Source organism: Nanorana parkeri, unplaced genomic scaffold (assembly GCF_000935625.1).
Source record: "Nanorana parkeri isolate BGI_ZX_2015 unplaced genomic scaffold, ASM93562v1 scaffold1168, whole genome shotgun sequence".
In the NCBI taxonomy this organism is placed as follows: domain Eukaryota; kingdom Metazoa; phylum Chordata; class Amphibia; order Anura; family Dicroglossidae; genus Nanorana; species Nanorana parkeri.
Genome location: NW_017307436.1, coordinates 294,890 through 314,514, shown reverse-complemented (window position 1 = coordinate 314,514; position 19,625 = coordinate 294,890). Strand labels below are relative to the sequence as shown.

The 19,625-nt window shown below is 43.0% G+C and overlaps 1 protein-coding gene across 1 annotated transcript in view; it reads left to right on the top strand.

Moving 5' to 3' along the window:
• LOC108796775 (spectrin beta chain, erythrocytic-like) overlaps positions 1-15,910 on the top strand; it is a 147,248-nt gene extending 131,338 nt beyond the window's left edge. The window contains exons 32-35 of the mRNA XM_018568296.1: positions 8,641-8,909; positions 10,247-10,420; positions 13,913-13,955; positions 15,523-15,910. Coding sequence (XP_018423798.1) covers positions 8,641-8,909; positions 10,247-10,420; positions 13,913-13,955; positions 15,523-15,690 — 654 coding nt within the window. The 3' untranslated portion in view covers positions 15,691-15,910. The remainder of the gene's footprint in view (positions 1-8,640; positions 8,910-10,246; positions 10,421-13,912; positions 13,956-15,522) is intronic.
• The last annotated feature ends 3,715 nt before the right edge of the window (positions 15,911-19,625 follow it).

The window sequence follows — 19,625 nt, the reverse complement described above, 5'->3', positions numbered from 1 at the left end:
TATACCCCAATTTCTGGTACTTGCTAGCCCAGGGAAGATTTGAATATCATAGAAAGAACAATGCGTATATGTTGCTCTGTAAAGGCGCATTCTAATTCCTCTTCCCATCTTTTTAAGAACAGTGGAGAAGAGTCCGCTGGGGAAGAGGTGAGCATCTTAAAGATCGTAGAGATGGTGTGGCATGTAGGTAATCGTCCCTTACACATCTCTTCATATACAGTGCAACGTCTGTCTAAGGCTTTAAGACTTAGTGACGCACCGGACTCAGGACTTAGTGACGCGCCGGACTCAGGACTTAGTGACGTGTCGGACGCAGGGCTCAGTGACTCGGGGCTTAGTGACACGCTGGGCTCGGATCAGTGACGCGCTGGACTCGGGGACCAGTGACGCGATGGACTCGGGGCTTAGTGACGCGCTGGATCTCGGGGGCCAGTGACGCGCTTGACTCGGGGGCCAGTGACGCGCTTGACTCGGGGACCAGTGACGCGCTGGACTTGGGGACCAGTGACGCGCTGGACTCGGGGACCAGTGACCCGCTGGACTCTGGGCTCAGTGACCCTCTGGGCTCAGTGACGCGCTGGACTCTGGGCTCAGTGACGCGCTGGACTCGGGGATCAGTGACGCGCTGGACTCGGGAATCAGTGACGCGCTGGACTCGGGGATCAGTGACGCGCAGGACTCGGGTATCAGTGACGTGCTGGACTCGGACCAGTGACGCGCTGGACTCGGACCAGTGATGTGCTGGACTCGGATCAGTGACGCGCTAGACTCGGGGACTAGTGACGCGCTGGACACGGGGATCAGTGACGCGCTGGACTCTGGGATCAGTGACGCACTGGTTTTAGGACCCACCTGAGACTCCACAGAGCCCACCTCCTCTGCCGTTGGTCTGATGCTGCTGGGGCCCAGCCGCCTCCATATAAGCAGCAACCGTGTGTATTTCCGAAGGGGAGGACAGTCCCTGGATAATATTGGAGATTCGAAACCCCGGACAGTATTGTGGAAAGGTTCCAGAATTAAGACAAAGATAAACGGCGAGAGTGGGCATCCCTGACGTGTCCCCTTTAATAGGGTAAAATACTGAATATTGTTAACTTTATCACATATCACCAGGGACAGGAACAGTTTAAAGTATGGAATTGTAAGCATTGAAGAAATGACTGGGGAGCAAGGGAAGGAAGGATTTATAATAAAGGATTGAAAAACTGTTGGAACCCGAAGCTTTACCGGCTTGCACAGTTTTTAAGGCCAACTCTAATTCTATCAGCAAGATTGGGGATTCCAGTTGGTTTTGTTCATCAGTTATGAGGGAAGGCATACCAGAATCCCTTAGATCACTTCTGTAAGAATTGTATAAAGCTGGAGGAGATAACCTAGAGCAGGGGTGCCCATAAGGTCAATCGCGATCTACAAGTCGATCGCAAAGCTAATTCTGGTAGATCACGATCGGAAGTTATAGTTGGCTGCTCCGTTTATCTTGGAGCTCAGCTGCTGCTGGCTGGGTGCAGTTCTCAGACATGACCAGCAGGTGACGCTCTGTCGCGGCCAAGCTCCGATTAATTATAACGCACATACAGAACTACTTTTAGCTGATCCGCTTGCATTGCAACTCTGCATTAGTCAGTGGTAAATGTGGTATACACTATATACACTAGTTCAGGGGTAGCCAAACTCCGGCCCTCCAGCTGTGGTGGAACTACAAATCCCATGAGGCATTGCAAGATTCTCACAACCACAGACATGACTCCCAGAGAGAGATGCATCATGGGATTTGTAGTTTCACCACAGCTGGAGGGCCAAGGTTTGGCTACCCCTGCACTAGTTAGTTTCAACAATCCATGACTTAACTTCACAGTTCACACAAATACGTTTTAAATTCAAACTGTAGAACTGACGTAAGTTATTTTTTATAAAACTTTATGCAAAATGTTGAGAGTTTAATTATAAAACGTATCCAGTATACTGACTGTCAGTCATTTTATAGTAGGCAAGTAGGTATCACTTTAGCCAGTCACGCAGACATACCTGAGCGTTTACATTTTCTGGAAGCAGACATGATCGCATTTTATTGACGATATACCCTGAACAACTGAACAGTCTTTCGCACGGAACAGATGTTGCCGGTACACAAAGAATTGTCTGCACAAAACTGCTTAGGAGAGGAAAACGATGGTTATTAAGTGGAGAGTGTTGGGATGCGGGCACTGTCCGGCCCAAGTGGCTCCATCGGCTAAAGAAGGGAAGGGGGGAGGCAGAGGTGGCTCTTTAATTAGGCAAATTAGGCGGTCGCCTTAGGCCTTGCGTTCCCGAGGGCCTCGCGGCCGCCTAATTTGCCCTGCCGGCACATTACCTTGCAGCCAGGTAACGTTATGAGCACATAGCCCTGTCGCCGTCAAACTGAGACTCTCAGTTTGACAGCAACAGGGCTGAGAGCTCATCCGTTTCCTCGGTCCGTCCATTCGGCCGGTGGACTTCTGGAGCTTCGCCCACCAGCCGATGGGAAGAGACCTCACCCCTCCCATCCACCGCGCGAGGACCCCAATCTGGCTGGGAGGGCGGATCGTCAGGGGCAGATGGACGCAGACGTAGTCAGCAACGGCTGGTCCTGCACGCTCCTGCCCGCAAGACGCTCCCTGCACAGTCCTGGTGAGAGGCAGCCTTCACAGGCTACAGCAATGGTGAGATCCCTGTGGAGACCCTAGAGAGCCCTGTGGAGACCCTAGAGAGCCCTGGTTTAACCAGGGCTCTGTGGGGTCTCACCAGCTGTCTGTGGGGTCTAACAAGGCTGGTTAGACCCCACAGAGCCATGGTGAGACCCCCTCAGAGCCTTGGTGAGTCCCCAGAGAGCCTTGGTGAGACCCCACAAAGCCTTGGTGAGACCTCATGGAGCCCTGGTGAGACCCTATGGAGTCCTGGTGCTTGTGAGACCCCACAGTCCCCTGGTGAGACCTCATGGAGCCCTGGTGAGACCAGGGCGCAGTGGGGTCTCACCAGGGGACTGTGGGGTCTAACAAGGCTGGTTAGATCCCACAGAGCCATGGTGAGACACCATAGAGCACTGCTACCCTGGTGAGACCCCCTCAGAGCCCTGGTGAGACCTCACAGAGCCCTGGTACCAGGGCTCTGTGGGGTCTAACCAGGCTGGTGAGACCCCACAAAGCCATGGTGGAAGCCCTGGGGAGACCCTATGGAGTTCTGGTGCTGGTGAGACCCCACATCGCCCTGGTGAAACCCCACAGAGCCCTGGGGAGACCAGGGCTCTGTGGGGTCTAACTAGGCTGGTTAGATCCCACAGAGCCCTGGTGAGACCTCACGGAGCCCTGCTACTCTGGTGAGACCCCGCTCAGAGCCCTGGTACTAGGGCTCTGAGGGGTCTAACCAGGCTGGTGAGACCCCACAAAGTGATGGTGGGAGCCTTGGGGAGACCCTACATAGCCCTGGTGCTGGTGAGACCCCCACAAAGTGATGGTGGGAGCCTTGGGGAGACCCTACATAGCCCTGGTGCTGGTGAGACCCCCACATCGCCCTAGTGAGACCCACAGAGCCATGGTTTAACCACGGCCCTAAGGGGTCTCACCAGGCTGGTGAAACTGCACATAGCCATGGTGGGACCCCATAGAGCCCTGGTGAGACCATACAGATCCCTGGGTTATTTAGGCTCTATAGGGTCTCACCAGGGCTCTTTGGGGGGCTCTGTGGGGTCTCACCAGCCTGGTAAAACCCCACAGAGCCCTGGTGAGACCCCACAGGCCTGAATGGGGCCTCATGTTTAGGTTTCGCCTAAGGCCTCGCAAACTCTAGAGCCGCCTCTGGGGGGAGGAGTCCGGTGACGTCGATGTCCGTGGCGTCACCGGATCTCCTACGGGACTCCCGGAAGGCCCCTAAGCTGGCGGAGAGGTGAGTGTTACAGCTGTTCTCATATTCATTACTGATCAAATGAATTTTAATTGATTTGTTTGATGGTTGTGGAACCAGCTGCCTGATGGCTCTTTCAACTTCGTCCCACAAATACTAAATTGGATTGAGATCTGGTGATTGTGGGGGCCACCTGAGCAAGGTAAAGTCTTCCTCATGTTCTTGAAACCACTTCTGCACAATTGTTGGAAGAAGCCATCTCCATTGGGATACGCCATCAACATGATAGGATGAACTTGATCAGCAACGATACTTTTGTATGTTGTGCTATTCAGACGTTGTTCCACACGAATTAAAGGGCCCAAATCATGCCAGGAAAACATGCCCCAAAAGCATAACACCGCCCCCACCAGCTTGAAGGGTTATACTCATGCATGTGGGGTGCATGCTTTCATGCTGTTTCCGCCAAATTCTCACTCTGCCATCTGCATGATGCAACTGGAAACGAGATTCATCGGACCACATGACTTTTTTCCAATGCTCGACTGTGTTCCTGTGCGAATTGGAGACATTTTATCTTGTTAACTGCTGACAGCAAAGGTATTCGAACAGGCCTTTGGCTTCCATATTCCATATAATGCAGTGTACGGTGAACAGTGCGTTCAGAGATCATTTGAGAGGATGCCTGATTAAGATCTGCAGTAATTTGATGCACTGTTGCCCTTCTGTTGTCTTGTACTAGTCTTGCCACTCTCCGTTCTGCCCTAACATTGACTAGTCGCTGACAGCCACAATTCGCACGTTCAGACCCAGATTTTCGGCTGACAGTCCACTCTTTAAACACTTTAACAACAGCTGCTCTTGAACATTTAACAAATTCTGCTGTTTTGCTGATACTCGCTCCATGGCTCCGAGCGCCAACAATCATCCCACGTTCAAAGGCTGTTAAATCGCGTTGTTTACCCATATCTTCAGAAAAAAATCACTTCTACTGTGGTGGTAAACAACCTGCTTCCCTATTTATAATGGTTTGGCCCTCTAGCAACTACAGAGCGACATTATAGCTAATTTGCCTACAAACGTCAGGTGGTCATAATAATCTGGCCAGAGGAAGCATTTTGGAGTATATCTTGGTATTTAGGTATACCAAAATATACTCCAAGATGGCAGCACGCATGCACAGAACACACTGGTGGCCGATACGGCCGCTGCTTGTTCTGCAGTCTCTTTTTGCGGTTTCGGATTCGGAGACTTGCTGCATCCGTATCCGAAAGAGCATTAAAATGTGTTTCCATTGATTAAACAAATGAAAATTTGTTTTTCATTTGTTTCAACCAAAACTAATTTTTTTGCCTTGCACATGTCTATTACACACTGAGATTAGGAACTTTAGGAGTTTTTTTTAGGAGTTTGGCCATTACAGGTAACAGTCCCATAGTTTACCTTTTTTCTGATAAGAGTGCTATGTCTGACTAAGGGCCCATTCACAATAGTACAGTGCGTTCATCGCACTCGCTGTTCTGTTGCGGGAGGTGCGTTGCGGTGCCTTTCGGTAGATCTCACTGAGCTGGTCATATAAAAAGTAGATCTTAACACAAAAAAATGTGGGCACCCCTGACCTAGAGGGTCCCGAAAGCTTGCATCTTTAGACCAGGAATGTCCAGGCCATTTTTCAGTATTCGGTGCTGCAGTACTTTGACTGACATTTATTAATTTATTTTTTAGGGACACATAGAGCTTTCTTTTGGTGGTATTTAATCACCACTGGATTTTTTATTTTTTTACTGGCCCTAAAATTATTGCTCACGCACCGACGTTCGTGATATGTAATATGTGTGCAACAATGGGCGCAATCGACGTTTTCACACTTAGGTGCACCCGACGCATGTTTGCGTGTGTATGTGGGGGCAGGGGACTTTTAAATTTCTTTGTGGTTTTTTTTATTTTTATATGTGATTTTATTTGATTATTTTATGCTTCTTTAATTTTTTACATATTTTTTTTTTTACACTTAATTTTATTGCTATCACATAGGGGGCTAAGAACCCCCTATGTGATAGCCAATTTACTTGACAGGTCCTCTTTATGGAGGACCTGTCACGCTTCTCCCCGGCTTCTGTACCCAGGAATGACAGCTGAATGTGGAAGTGATGTAATATTCATAATTTCCTGCATTCACAAAATAGAGAAGAGATTGGAGGGAGGTCGTGTACTGAACTCCCTATGATCTCCGGTGACAGAGCTGCTGTGCCGCTCTCGGCCTGCACCGGGCACAGCGGAGCTCGGGACCGGCGGGGGCGCATACCCGCACAGAATACAAACGATCAGTCGTCTCTACGGACGCCGGAATGCTTGTATTAAAACAGAAGGGGGCGGGGAAGGATGTTTTTAAACGCCCACCCGCATCTAGAAAGCATCCTTCCGGCTGTTTATGAATGGCCGCTGGACGGGAACCAGTTAATCATTTGCTAACTAATAAATATCACGTAAACATCCAACTTCCTGCATTTATCAAAGGCCAACATTGTATAAGACGCTTCTACTTCTATTGCAGAAGAGATATACTGAGTCTCTTCTACAATAAAAAAGCTTTCCTGTTTGCAATTTTCTTTTTTCTACAATAAAATTCTTTAATTACTTTTAAGTAAAAAATAAATATGCACTGTAAAGGACATTTAAACATAAAAGGTATTAATTCCTTAAAATGCCAGATTCTTGTGAGGGGAAATGTGATTTCTGTTGGGAATTCTATAAGCAAAGTCTTGCGGAACATTATTTATGTATGTAGTTTTTTCCAAGAGACATGCAGCCCACATATCAAACCCATATCATATATAAAACTATGGTAATTTGATCTTGGTTTGGCATGTGAATTCCTGTTAAGGCGTTGAAATTGATTGTACCAGATACAAACAAATTCATATAGTAAGTCAATAGCACTCCATCCTCTGATATTCAACGCTTTATTGTGCCATCCAGCTTGTTTCATCAGATGCTTCCAAAGCCACCGACCAATTAAGGACTTTTCTTCAAGGCAAACGTTGACAACATCCTATGTGTGTAGCATACTCATAGACACATGAACCAGCAGTTGCCAAGTACAATCCACACATGACATCATTAGTCTATAAAAGTATTCCCAAGAATAAAAGAACATGCAAAAACAAATTATCAGTAACATGCAAGAACCTCCCAATATTGTATTGTATAAGTGTATAATAAGAACAATTGCTAATCCCTGGTGCTTTAGTTGTAAAACTGTGGCCACATAGCACATAGATTTCTGCGGACGTTTACTGCATACTAACAACATTCAGACATATAGTTCAAAAAAAGCTGAAATATGTTTTTATGAAGCTGATTGATCTTTATTGGGTAGATGGGGTCCCTTTAAGAACATTAATCAGGTTTGACTTTTAGATCTTCTGGGCTCTAGATCGTTCTTGCAGAAGATGACAATTTCATCTTCATTATCAGAGGTTAGGAGTCCTTAAAAATGAGGATTAATGGTCTAGTTATAACCTGGCTTAATTCCTTAATATCCGGACCCACTGCTTTGTTTGCATTGAGCATTTTAAGCATTTTAAGCATTTAAGCATTTTGTTGTATCCCGGTTTCCGTCAACCACTGGGGTATATTTTGAGTTAAACTGGGAGTTTTATCATGTGTGTCAAACCCGTTTCCCTCGCGAGTGTATACTGAGGAGAAAAAAGCGTTCAGCGCCTCGGCCCTCTCCTTGTCGTTGTTTGTGACTTTCATCCTTTATTGGGCCTATCTGCTCCTTTCTCACCTTTTTACTGTTAATATATTGGTAGAATTTTTTGGGGTTCTTTTTACTATCTGCGGCGATATGCTTTTTGCACTCAGTTTTAGCTGCCCGGATTTCTAGTTTGCATTTTTTGTTACATTCTTTGTAGTTAAGGAACGCCAATGCCATCCCCTCCGTCTTATATTTTATAAATGCCGATCTCTTGTCCTTGACGTGTTGTTTTATAAGAGAGCGGCATTTATAAAATATTTCTGGTTTTGTTCTTCGATAATGTCATCGCAACAAGTATAGCACAATTAGTGACAAAGTAAACCAAAGCCACCAGTCCTACTAAGCATATGAATATCTTATGTTCCCAGTTTCTAATTTTCACCTGTGTTGACTCCTCCGTTATACCTTTGTCTGTGTTGGAGCTGGCCATGGGGGTGTTTTAATTTGTTGGTAAAGTCATTAGTGATGGTGTTCTTGAATCATCATATGGTTGATCATATAATAGACACCTGGCCACTGGAGCAGGATTTAAATCTGAAGTGGCTGCCCCATATGAAGTTCTTGATAAGACCAGGATGAGTATAATGAAAGTAATAATAGTCTTCATTTGTATCATGAATACAGAGAATCAGTGAGGTGGTATACACTAAGGTGCTTAGAAAACACCCTGATACCACTGATGAGAAGTCATTAAAATAATTTTTCTAAACGTTAATACTTAATGGGCACAATTACTGCAACGGTGACCCTACTCAGTAAAAGATCCAGGGCATAAGCCCTGGGTATGATGGTCAAGCAACGTCTCAGGTTAATGCAATGTAAATCATCTGTCCTTTCTACGTTTCACAACTAGCAATATGTAACGGAAATTGTAAGCGTCCTTTCTGTGCCACAAATGTGTGGTTTATATAATAATAAATACAGTACCTCTATAAAGTTCCTAATAAAATTCATTTCCCAAAATGTATCTTCAGATTTTTAGAGTGCTTAAAGCTGAGTCTTTATTTTCTCATGTACTGCTCCAGGTAACAGAAGCAGAAGAAGCTCATGTATCAGGCACACAGGAAGTCATTCAAGAGACTCATATCATGGAGGAGTGGAAGGTCCCTACAGAGGAACAAGAGCCAGATCCTATGGAACAAGCTGAGCACAGTGCATTGCAACCCACATTTACTGTGACAGAAGAAATTTCTACTCTACCAGCAAGTTTACTTAGTTCTTCCACAATCCAAATTCAGGGATTTTTATTGAGAAAGCATGATCTAGAAGAAGCACTCAAAAAGGCACATAACAGGTAAATGATAGCTGAAGAAGAATAGTGTGACACTACAGCAACATAATACCAAATATTAAGTAAGGCAAAGAACTGTGTGCAAAATCTAGCTCGAGAGACAGTAGCAATAAGGACCTGGTTCCATGGTGGACAGGAGTCTGAAACCTTTTATTATACATGGTAATATGCTACTGACAAGTAACAACATAATGTACAACAGACATAAGCCTCCTTCACACTGGTGGCAGGCTTTACTCCTCCTCTTAGAGCCTATTCATACCATCTCCAGACCAGTGCGTTTTTATCTGCAGCAAAAAATGCATACACAATAATTCCACTGATTTTAAATAAAGCTAGTTCACACCATTGCATTAATTTCCAGAGCGTTTAAAAAAAAAAGTACAGCAGCATGCATTTTCTTCACACTGGAACACACAAAAACGCACCGGAACAAGCTTAAAACACATGCAAAACCAATTTTAAAAAAAGCACTGGAATGGATCAAACTGACACAACCATGTGTTAAGCATTTGCAGCGCAGCAATGTGTACAATCCTGAGCAGCCGCCTTTTCACATTGTAGGTGGGCAGTCCAGGGGCAGTAAAATATGAATACACAGCCTGTTTTTTTTTTACCGCCTGTGTAAACTTAGCACTATAAACTAGTTGTTCCAGTCTGTGACTGATCTTGTAAGCACTGCTTCTGGGTGGTTTTCCAAATATGTAGTTACGGTTCATAATTTTAGATGCTGAACTTTCAAGATATACTTTATGTGGTATTTGTATTCTAACAAGTATGAAAAGATGAATAATGTGTTTCACTTCTTTCAGTTTATTTCACTCATGTACCTTCCTTAAAGTGACATTAAACCCTCAGCTTTTTTAACATAAACCAATACTGTAATGTGTGCCTTACTGTAATCCATGGTTGTTTCCCTTCTCTTTGCTGCTCTTCTTTTTAAATCCGTATCTCTTCTCGTGCTGGGGGAGAATTTCCCTTTGCAGCTGAGTGCCTTTTCCTGTAGTGCTGGCTCAGGTTGTGAACCTGCACACAGACACCATGTATCCATTTCAGAGACAAGGCAGTCAGCTGCAAAACAGAAGTTCTGCCCAGCATGAGAAGAGATACGGATTTAAAAGGAAGAGCAGCAAAGAGAAGGGAAACAACCATGGATTACAGTAAGGCACACATTACAGTATTGTTTTATGTTAAAAAATCTGAGGGTTTAATGTCACTTTAAGCCCTGTTATCTCATGACTTCTTTAAGCCAGTCAACATGATTAGTGATAGAAGGGTACACACATATATTTGAATGCTGCAGATTGAAATGTACATTTGTCCATCCTTCTACCATGCAGGACATGGAATAATGCCTACTGTGTGTTGAAGAACAATGACTTCTTTTTCTACAAAGATGCTAAGACCTTTACTCTGAATGAACCACTACAAGGTGAAGAGGGACTATTCCTAGGCAGCGCATCCTGTGAGGCTGTAATGGATTATAAGAAGAAAAAACATGTCTTTAGGCTCAGGTAAAATTAATCAAAATACTCACTTCAGGCTCCACAGAAATTGAGTAAACACTGTAATTCCTAAATCATTTTATAGCACTTTGGTAATTGACATAATAATAGATGTCACAATATTTTGTTCTTAGGAAAAGGACCTGATAGCATTTAACAAGCATTCAGCTGCAATATTATGCAAGAAAGTGCCCATTATGAATATTAATTCGGTCTCTGGCAATTTCAATTCTTGAAGTCAATCTGTGAGGTTGGTTACCAAGCTGAGCAGTGCAGAAACTCTCTTCAACTCTCGCCATGTGGGACACAGACAATGTACAGACGTTCTAACCCTTCAACACTCGACCCAGAACCAATAAAGAGTTTTGGCTGCAGTTTTACTTTAAAGCCGCGCTGTATCTTCCTCAAAATCTACAAGGCTAAACTTAAACTAAACTTAGATATTTTTATGGCTGGTAAATTATCTCAAGCACCTGTTACAAAGTCAATGGCTGGGCAGGACCGCTGCTTGCTCTGTAAGAGCTTTAGTCTCTCTGCAGCCGTCTGATATTCCCCTTGCTGAGTTAAATGCTAGAGCTAAGCACTCGGCAAACTAATCCCCTTTGATTGCCTTGACGTAATGCAAACTCCAAGCAGAGAGATTTTTTTTTTACAAAACACTTTAATTATGTTATTTTTTAAAAATACAGTTGGGCCTCAAATACAGTAAGGACTATTTAAAAGAAGTATATTTTTAAAGATTTTAAAACAAGTCTGATCTTTAAAGGATTTGACAAAAATTTAAGAAATGTTCAACATTTGACAAAATTGAAGGTTGATGCCAACATTCTAGAGCCAACAACAATACCTAATAACTAAGGGACATATGAAATAATTTTACAGGAATAGCGGTTTGGAATATAATTCTTGGCAGCTGGTCATTTTTGTAAGAAATTATATGCATACCATTCAAAAAAATAGTTGTTACTGTTGAAAGGTTGTTGAAAACAATAATCATTTACCTTAAAGTGACACTAAACTCAGAAAATAAATAATAAAAATAACTTCTATTATATAAATAATAAATTACTGTGTACCTTTTTGTTGGTCATTCTTTAGCTCTAAATGCTCCAAAATCCGTTTTATTTTTTTCCAGCCACAACTTTCTGCCAGAAGGTGGCTACTTTTCTTCTCCATGGTCCCTATGTGTGCTGAAAAGTGGCCACCCTTTGTGCTCATTCATGTGAAGAACTACATGCATGTTGAGGGCGTGTCCTCTCAGTCGCCTTCCACAACCCCCTCTACACTTTGATTTTCCTCCTCTTGCAGGGATCCCAACCTGAAAGAAGCAATTTCAGGGAGGTGTCCCTCTCATTTCAGGTAGGTGCCCTCCCCCCCATCCGCGGAGGGGGGGGGTTTAGGGGGGCTGCGAGAGAGCACCCCCCTGAAATGATGGCAGATAGCACAGTGAGCAATAGCTTCTTTTCTATCTGCAGGCTTTTTTTTTTTTTGTATTCTGACAGTTGCATTTGTCAGAATAAAAAAAAAAGGCATAAGAATGCATAGCTGGATTCCTATTGGCTATTTCACTTTGCAATAGCCAATAGCAAACTAGCTATTGCACCCGGCCTCTGCTGCTTTCAATCAACAGAAGAGGACCTGATAGAAAAATTCAGGTCCCCCTCTGCTGATTGACAGCAGCAGTGGGCGGGTGCATTAGCTAGTTTGCTGTTGGTTATTGCAAAGTGCAATAGCCAATCGGAATCTAGCAATGCATTTGTATGCCTTTTTTTTTAACTTTCTGACTGACGGTTGGGCCGCGGCTCCCGATGTCAGAAAAGAAAAAAAAAAACAATCGCAGGGAAAGGTTTAATCTGCTCGATCGAGCAGATTAAACCTTTCCGGGAGGAAGTGTTTCTCTCCCGGGGCGGCCGGGAGCTGCTATCTAATAGCGGGAGACTCCCGAAGCGTCCGGGAGAGTTGGGATGTCTGTTCTTGGTTTACCAAGGAGGGAGTGTAGGGAGAGCTGCTTGTTATCACTGTCTTTTTCACAAACTTTCTGATGAGATTCAGCATGTGAGCTGTCACCAGCTTCATACTTTCTTCCGAGTCTCAGCTTACATGCTGATTCTGGTCACACAGTCACAGAGAATATGGCTCCTACATTTGAAATAAAGTTGTTTTCTATATAGATTGTTATAAACTTGGTGTTTGTTGTAGAATTGTTGAAAAGCTGTTGTAAGTAGTTTTGATAATTCAGAGCATTGCAGAAGAGATTACAAGCAGGGCAACTTTCACTGTGCGGAGAGGGAGGGGGGAGGAGCCGACTGTGTGCAGTGAGAAATTATTCCTCTCTGCCTTATGGGAGTTGTAGGCAAAGAAAGATGTGTAAAATGAATGTGCACGGCTCTTACGAAGTGACAGGAAATGTGAGGGGAGAGAAGAGCAACGGGAGTGAGAACAGCACACTTTCTAAAGGGAATTAAGGCCCAGTTCACACCTGGGCGTTTTGTAGCGCGTTCCTACGCTCTGTAAAACGCTCAAACACCGAAATCCCATTATTTCCTATGGGTATGGTTCACACCTGGGCGTATTACAGGCCGTATGAACGCGCTACAAAACGTCCTACGCCCAAAGAAGTACAGGAGCTTTTTTGGGGCGTTTTTGTCGCGCGTTTCCATTGGGATACAGCCAAGTAGCCCTCGTAAATTCGCATATCCGATATGCCTAGGTGTGAACCCAGCCTTAAAGAGTAAGACTTTATTTTAAAACTAGGGATGTTCAGATACCAGTGCCGATGCTTGGCATTTTCACTAGAACTACCAGCGTTGCAGAGGTTGCAGCTGGGATCTAGCTCTGGCGCTCTACCACTGCTCTGAAATCTTTAGTCTGTATTGTTTTAGAAAAACTGTCACAAGACAATAAACAAAAATGTATCAGTACTTGTATCTGTGAGTACTTGTACAGGTATCAGTACTTGTACTTGAAAAAATGGTATCGGTGGATCCCTTATATATATTTATAAAAAACAAATCATACATTAGAACAGGGATGCACAAATCCCATGAGCCCTGTATGCTGCTTAAAAATGACAACTGCCTCCTAACTTTTGAGTTTTTCTCTAGTCTAGTCTGGGAGCAGGAAAAGTAGCTGTGCATGTACTTGTACTTGTACCGAGTACGGTACTTGGTATCTAAACATCCTTATTTAAAACATAAATAAATGTGGCTTTGGGCAATTTCATTGTGTAGATGTGTACTGTATAAGGAGAAAAAAAGCTGTGGGTTTTGTGTCACTTTAAATAATATAAAACAATAAAAAACATGTATTTGTTTACTTATGGTAATTTGAATAAAGTTTTTTTTTTCCCTGCTTCTTTAAATCTTTGTCAAATCTTTTAAAACAGTTTATCATGTATGAACAGCATAAGACATAAGAAGCTGTGTTGCATCCAATATTTCTATACAGTTTCAGTAAATCAGAAAGAACACCAATGATAAACAAAATGCTCCTGTTTTCCAGGTTGAGTGATGGCAATGAGTGGCTTTTCCAAGCAAAGGATGAGGTAGGTACAAAATAGCCAAATGGCCAAAAGACTAGAAAGTCTGCCAGATGCAAACCTTAACCAGATACAGTTTGACTGATGCAATGCATATTTGGGGAAATGCACCTTTCTACCCTAAAGTTAAACAGTTTTGTTTCATTAATCAGCCCCATTGACTGGCTGCCTCTGACCTAAGCTATGATTATATTATGCTATATTATATTATAATAGCGTAGGGTGCTTAGGAAATAAAATGCATGAAGCCACCTAGAGATATCTAGTACACAAATCGGGGGCCCGTTTACCTGATTTGAAAATGCTATAGGTACATTTGTATTACCATAAGTTTAAATGTCTTTACTGAATTGGATCATGATAAAAATATGTGGTATTCTGTGGTGGCATTGTTAGGGTCCTAAAAGACCAAGGGTTTCTCCATGGACCTAGACTGAAATGTATGGGGTTTGTGACATAGCAATGAAAAGGGTTTATCATCCCGGGCTGTATCATGTTATATATTGAACCATTTTGTTACCATTCAATCATTGTATCATTACTAGTTCAGTGGTATCACCTTTTAAAATAACATTGTCAAGCTTTATACCTCATAACAACTTATACCTAACACAAATATAACATACATAAAACATACATACAAAAAAAATGAATATCCATATAAAATAGTTCTTTTTTAAAACAAGTCCACATCAAGTCAGCTGTGAAAACCACCACTTCAGTGATTTATCCAAATATGAATGGATTTTTCCAGTGACAGAAAAAACAGCCTTCGCCACGTTGTCAGCACTCTCCTAGTTCACTCACCAGATATGGCAGACCATATATAAATGAAGGGTCAGAAGCACTTTGTTCTGTATATCCCTCAAATCTACTCCGATCTCTATTGCCATTCTCCCAGAATCGCCCCTGTTTATCCCCAAGTGCTTCAGTAACATGTACCCCTTAGATCGCTCCAAATACTCTCTCCATTCCACAATAAACCAATCCAGTATAGCTTAGGGAAGAATTATATTAAAAATACTCATAGTGTGAATCCATAAAATACTTTAGAAGAGGTGCTCAGCTGCACCATGCAGCATATGTTCTATCATGCACAGATCAGCTAACAAAATCTCCTGAAATTCCTGGTCCATGTAATGTAAACATGTACCCACCCTCCAATGTGTTTCATCGTATGACTTATTCACAAAACACATTGGATGGTGGGTACTCGCTGATTTCACACAGACCAGGAAGTTCAGGAAATTTTTCAGCGGCTCTGTGTAGGATTGACCTGTTTTATATGGATATTTATGCTTTTTGTATGTATGTTTTATTTGTGTTCGGTATAAGTTTTATAAGTACTTTATGTATTGAAATGTTTTGGGTGTTCATTCACTTTTTGCACTGCTCCTTGTAGATCGCTGGAGGGGCACAGATATTAGGGGCACAGATTTTGTGTATATTACAGTATTGTGATATAGTATGTGTATACTATGATCCCCAAAAATGATACCATAGTAGGAATTATAATGTTACAGATACCATTGTCACATCTCATGATTACTACTTTTATTTTTGTATATCATAGGCTGACCGACAAGCCTGGGTTGACAACATAAGAATGTCCATTGCGGAGACATCCGATCATAAGCCAAAGTCTAAAAGCCTACCCCTCCCATCCACTTCCACCGCAGAGGGCACGCCAGAAAAGAAGGAAAAAAGATTCAGCCTTTTCCCATCAAAAAAAAGCTTCTGAACAAAGGAAGTAAATTGAAAAAATGCACTGTCTGTAACTAAACCACACCAGCACTGCAGTTCCAGCATATACAGCATATGTTGAGCAATATAGAGTCAACTTATTAGTAAAGGACCTTATTTATGGAAGACAGATCGCTGGATCTGCTAATAATGAGGCATGCTAAAACAAACAGAGCAGAGTATATTTAATGTACCACAATCACAGCATTTAATGGCAATTTGTATTAGCTGAATATGTCTTCTGTATGAGTAGAATACTAATATGTTTAAGGCCAGTGTAGTGCCGGTTGTATGAGGCTTTGTTGAAGAAATGGAAAGTGTGGGTGTTACCCAATGACAACCAGTCGAATTCCACCTGCCATTTTTGTGTGTTTAAAGACGTTAAATGCTAACATGTGATTGTTTTAGTAACACCTCCTCTTTCCTTTCCTCTTCTCTTTCAAAAATCTACCTTTTTTATGTTGGCAGGACTTCTGTAGATATTTAAAGTGTTCTTTGGTCATATGAAGCAATGTACTGTTTTAAACAAATGATGACTGCCGTACTTGTCCCCCTTGCATCTCTGTAATTATCACCTCTATTATTTTTTCTCTGTTTTTAATTAAATATTCAGTGTTAGCTTAAAGGAAACATTTCCTGAGATAGACATGGATTACTACCACCATTACTACTTCTCATTTTGCAAATCCTACCTATCATTTTTACCCTCTTGCTTCATTATTTTGTGTCACTTACCATGCAAAGAATGTCTGACTTTACAGGTATGCATACTTGTTCCATGTCAGTAACACAAATGTTGTTGAAAACACTGGTCAGAGAGACAACTTGCGTCTTCAGAAGAGAATTGGCAATGGTAGCCCCCATATGTCTCTTAGGGAAGCTTTGCTTTAAAGAATATTTGCTCACATATTTATCTTAAACGCAGAACTGTGGGCAAAATTGTTCTAAACCTTTGCAGTGGGGCTACCCCACACTGCAAGGGTTAAATGGTAATTTTAATTTAGGTGCTAAAAAAAAAAAGTTATACTCACCTGAACCGCAGAGCTGGCTGGCCGCTACTCCTTTCCTTGTACCCTGTCCCCTCCTCTGCTGCAGTGATGGTATGTCCCTTGGCATTCCTGATGTCTATACACTGCATCGAATGTGATGACTCAAGGATCCTTAAACTGCTGCAGTGGAGGAGGAGAGATGCTCCAGGGAGTATAGGTTTTTTTTGTTAACACCTAGACAAAAACGAGCACTTAACCCCTGCAGTGTGGAGGTAGCCCGACTGCAAGGAACACTTTTGCCCAGAGTTCTGCTTTAAAGCAAAACTCCCAGAACTATTTTAAATGTAGTTATGTATTCACTATAAAATCACTCAATGTATCTTAAAGTGGACCTTTACCCATATCTTTAAAATAACAACTAACACACTTTTAGAAATGTTTAGTAATGACAATCTACAAACACATACTTCTAGATAATTGCCGGCTTTGTATTCTTTGCATACCTTATTTGGATTTTCTTTCCCAGACTTCTGCCAGTGGCCATGTTAACTAAGGGCAGGTTACTAGCTCTCCCTTTACTTCCTGAAACTCTGGTACATGTGACCATGCACATCATCTCAGGGGAGGAAATGCCTTTCCCTGAGATGAGATTTCCCAGCAATGCTCTGCTAATGTAACCTTCCCAAGATGCAACGCTTTGGAACTTGCATCATTTGTGCCAGAGCTGGACCAGGAAATAGATGAACTCTATTTGTAAGTAAATAAAAAACAAGTTTGTTTAACCAATGAATGTAATATGATTTTAAATCAGCATGCAGAGCTGCATGCTGCTGTGATTTTTAGTGAAAGGGGGTAAAGGTCCGCTTTAAATGCAGATAAAGAAAGTACCTGAATCAAACTTGATACCAGCCCCAAGTATTCCCCTGTACAACAGACAGACTAGATGAGGCACTATCAGCACTATAAACCAGGGGTAGCCAAACTCCGGCCTTCCAGCTGTGGTGAAACTACAAATCCCATGATGCATCTCTCTCAGGGAGTCATGTCTGTGGATGTGAGAATCTTGCAATGCCTCATGGGATTTGTAGTTCCACCACAGCTGGAGGGCCGGAGTTTGGCTACCCCTGCTAAACCAATCAGGCTCTTCTGTATGCGTGTTTGCTGACAGCATGCTGACACTTGCCAAAAAAAGTGCAAGATGATCTATTAAGTCTGCTTTTGCTTCTTCATTTTCCAATCACTGACTGGGAACAGGGAATTGACAAATCTGTATTGCTGAACTGCAGTAGTAGTAGTAGTACGGCTGTGTGAATCTCAAGACTGGTTGGCAAAATGTAAAATCCTTTAGCAGGTAAAGCATCTCCTATGCATGTATTTCAGTTGTGTATCTAGCTGTCCAGCTGTAATTATAAAATGCACAGGCTGCTTGTGTTGCCACTCAGGTTCACATTCTGTTGACTGCTTTCTGTATGAATAGACTGTCTTCTTTTTCACCAGCCTACCTCTCTTTCTCATTATGTGGATATATTACCATGTGTCATTATTAGCAGTAAGGCTAACAGGATATAAACACAGTGACAGATGGTTGTGGTTAGCCTTGTAAATAATTTAGAACCGAGCACTAATCAAAGTAATACAAATACCTGATTATATTATGAGGCCTTGCCTACACAACTCCTTTAAATGAGCATGTTCCTAAGAAAGAGAGCTGTACACTGCCATTACTACTTTCCACAAATGCTAGTAACCTGGCTGTCATGTTTATTCTCTTGCTTCAATACTTTCTGTCTCTTATCTGGAACAAGCATGCAAATAACGACATTTAACTTTACAGGTATGCAGGCTTCCTCCAGCTTAATGACTCAAACCAAATAGAGCCAAGTTGGTTAATGTTCTAGGACAACTAGCATCTGCAGAAGGGGGAGTGGCATTGGCAGCCCCCATGTGTCTCTTAGGAAAGGCTTAAAAGAGAACTATGGGGTAAGTGTTTTTCCCCATAGTTTTCTTTAGGGTCACGGGAGGACATAATAACCTTCTCCCGTGAGCCAGAGCTCAGTATATATACATACTGAGAACGCCGCTGCCGGGACGGATCCTGACAATACTGTTGAGATCCACCCAGCTGCGTGAGTGACCGCTGGCTCTGCCTATCTAGAGGCATAGGGGCTGTGCCCACCCCCTCCCCCATTCGTTCCTCCACTCAGCGTTGGAGGATCAGAGAGGCAGTTACCCCTCTCTGCAGGGAGATGATCATTCTAGGGTACAGGTACTCCTAGAATGAGATCCTTGTTTTTCCCCATAGTTTTCTTTAGGGTCACGGGAGGACATAATAACCTTCTCCCGTGAGCCAGAGCTCAGTATATATACATACTGAGAACGCCGCTGCCGGGACGGATCCTGACAATACTGTTGAGATCCACCCAGCTGCGTGAGTGACCGCTGGCTCTGCCTATCTAGAGGCATAGGGGCTGTGCCCACCCCCTCCCCCATTCGTTCCTCCACTCAGCGTTGGAGGATCAGAGAGGCAGTTACCCCTCTCTGCAGGGAGATGATCATTCTAGGGTACAGGTACTCCTAGAATGAGATCCTAATAGGTTGGACTTGATGGACTAATGTCTTTTTTCAACCTCAAATACTATGTAAAGTGAGCGAGCGACGGTGTGTGTTCGCTCACTTCCTGTTCAATAGAGCCGACCTGTGACAGCTTCTTTGTCACAGTTCGGCTCTAACTATGAGGATGAGTGGGAATCACTCACCTCATAGTTCTCCTTTTAAGTAATATAATGACTGAGCATATATTAAACATGAATGAAGGCTGATCTGTATGTCATACTCCTACATTTGACTGCCTGTATCCTTGGTTTTGTTTTTTGGGTGACAGTTGTCTTGTACAGTATTTCTTTACCATCTTTACCATTCAGTTTCATATTCTAATATATATATA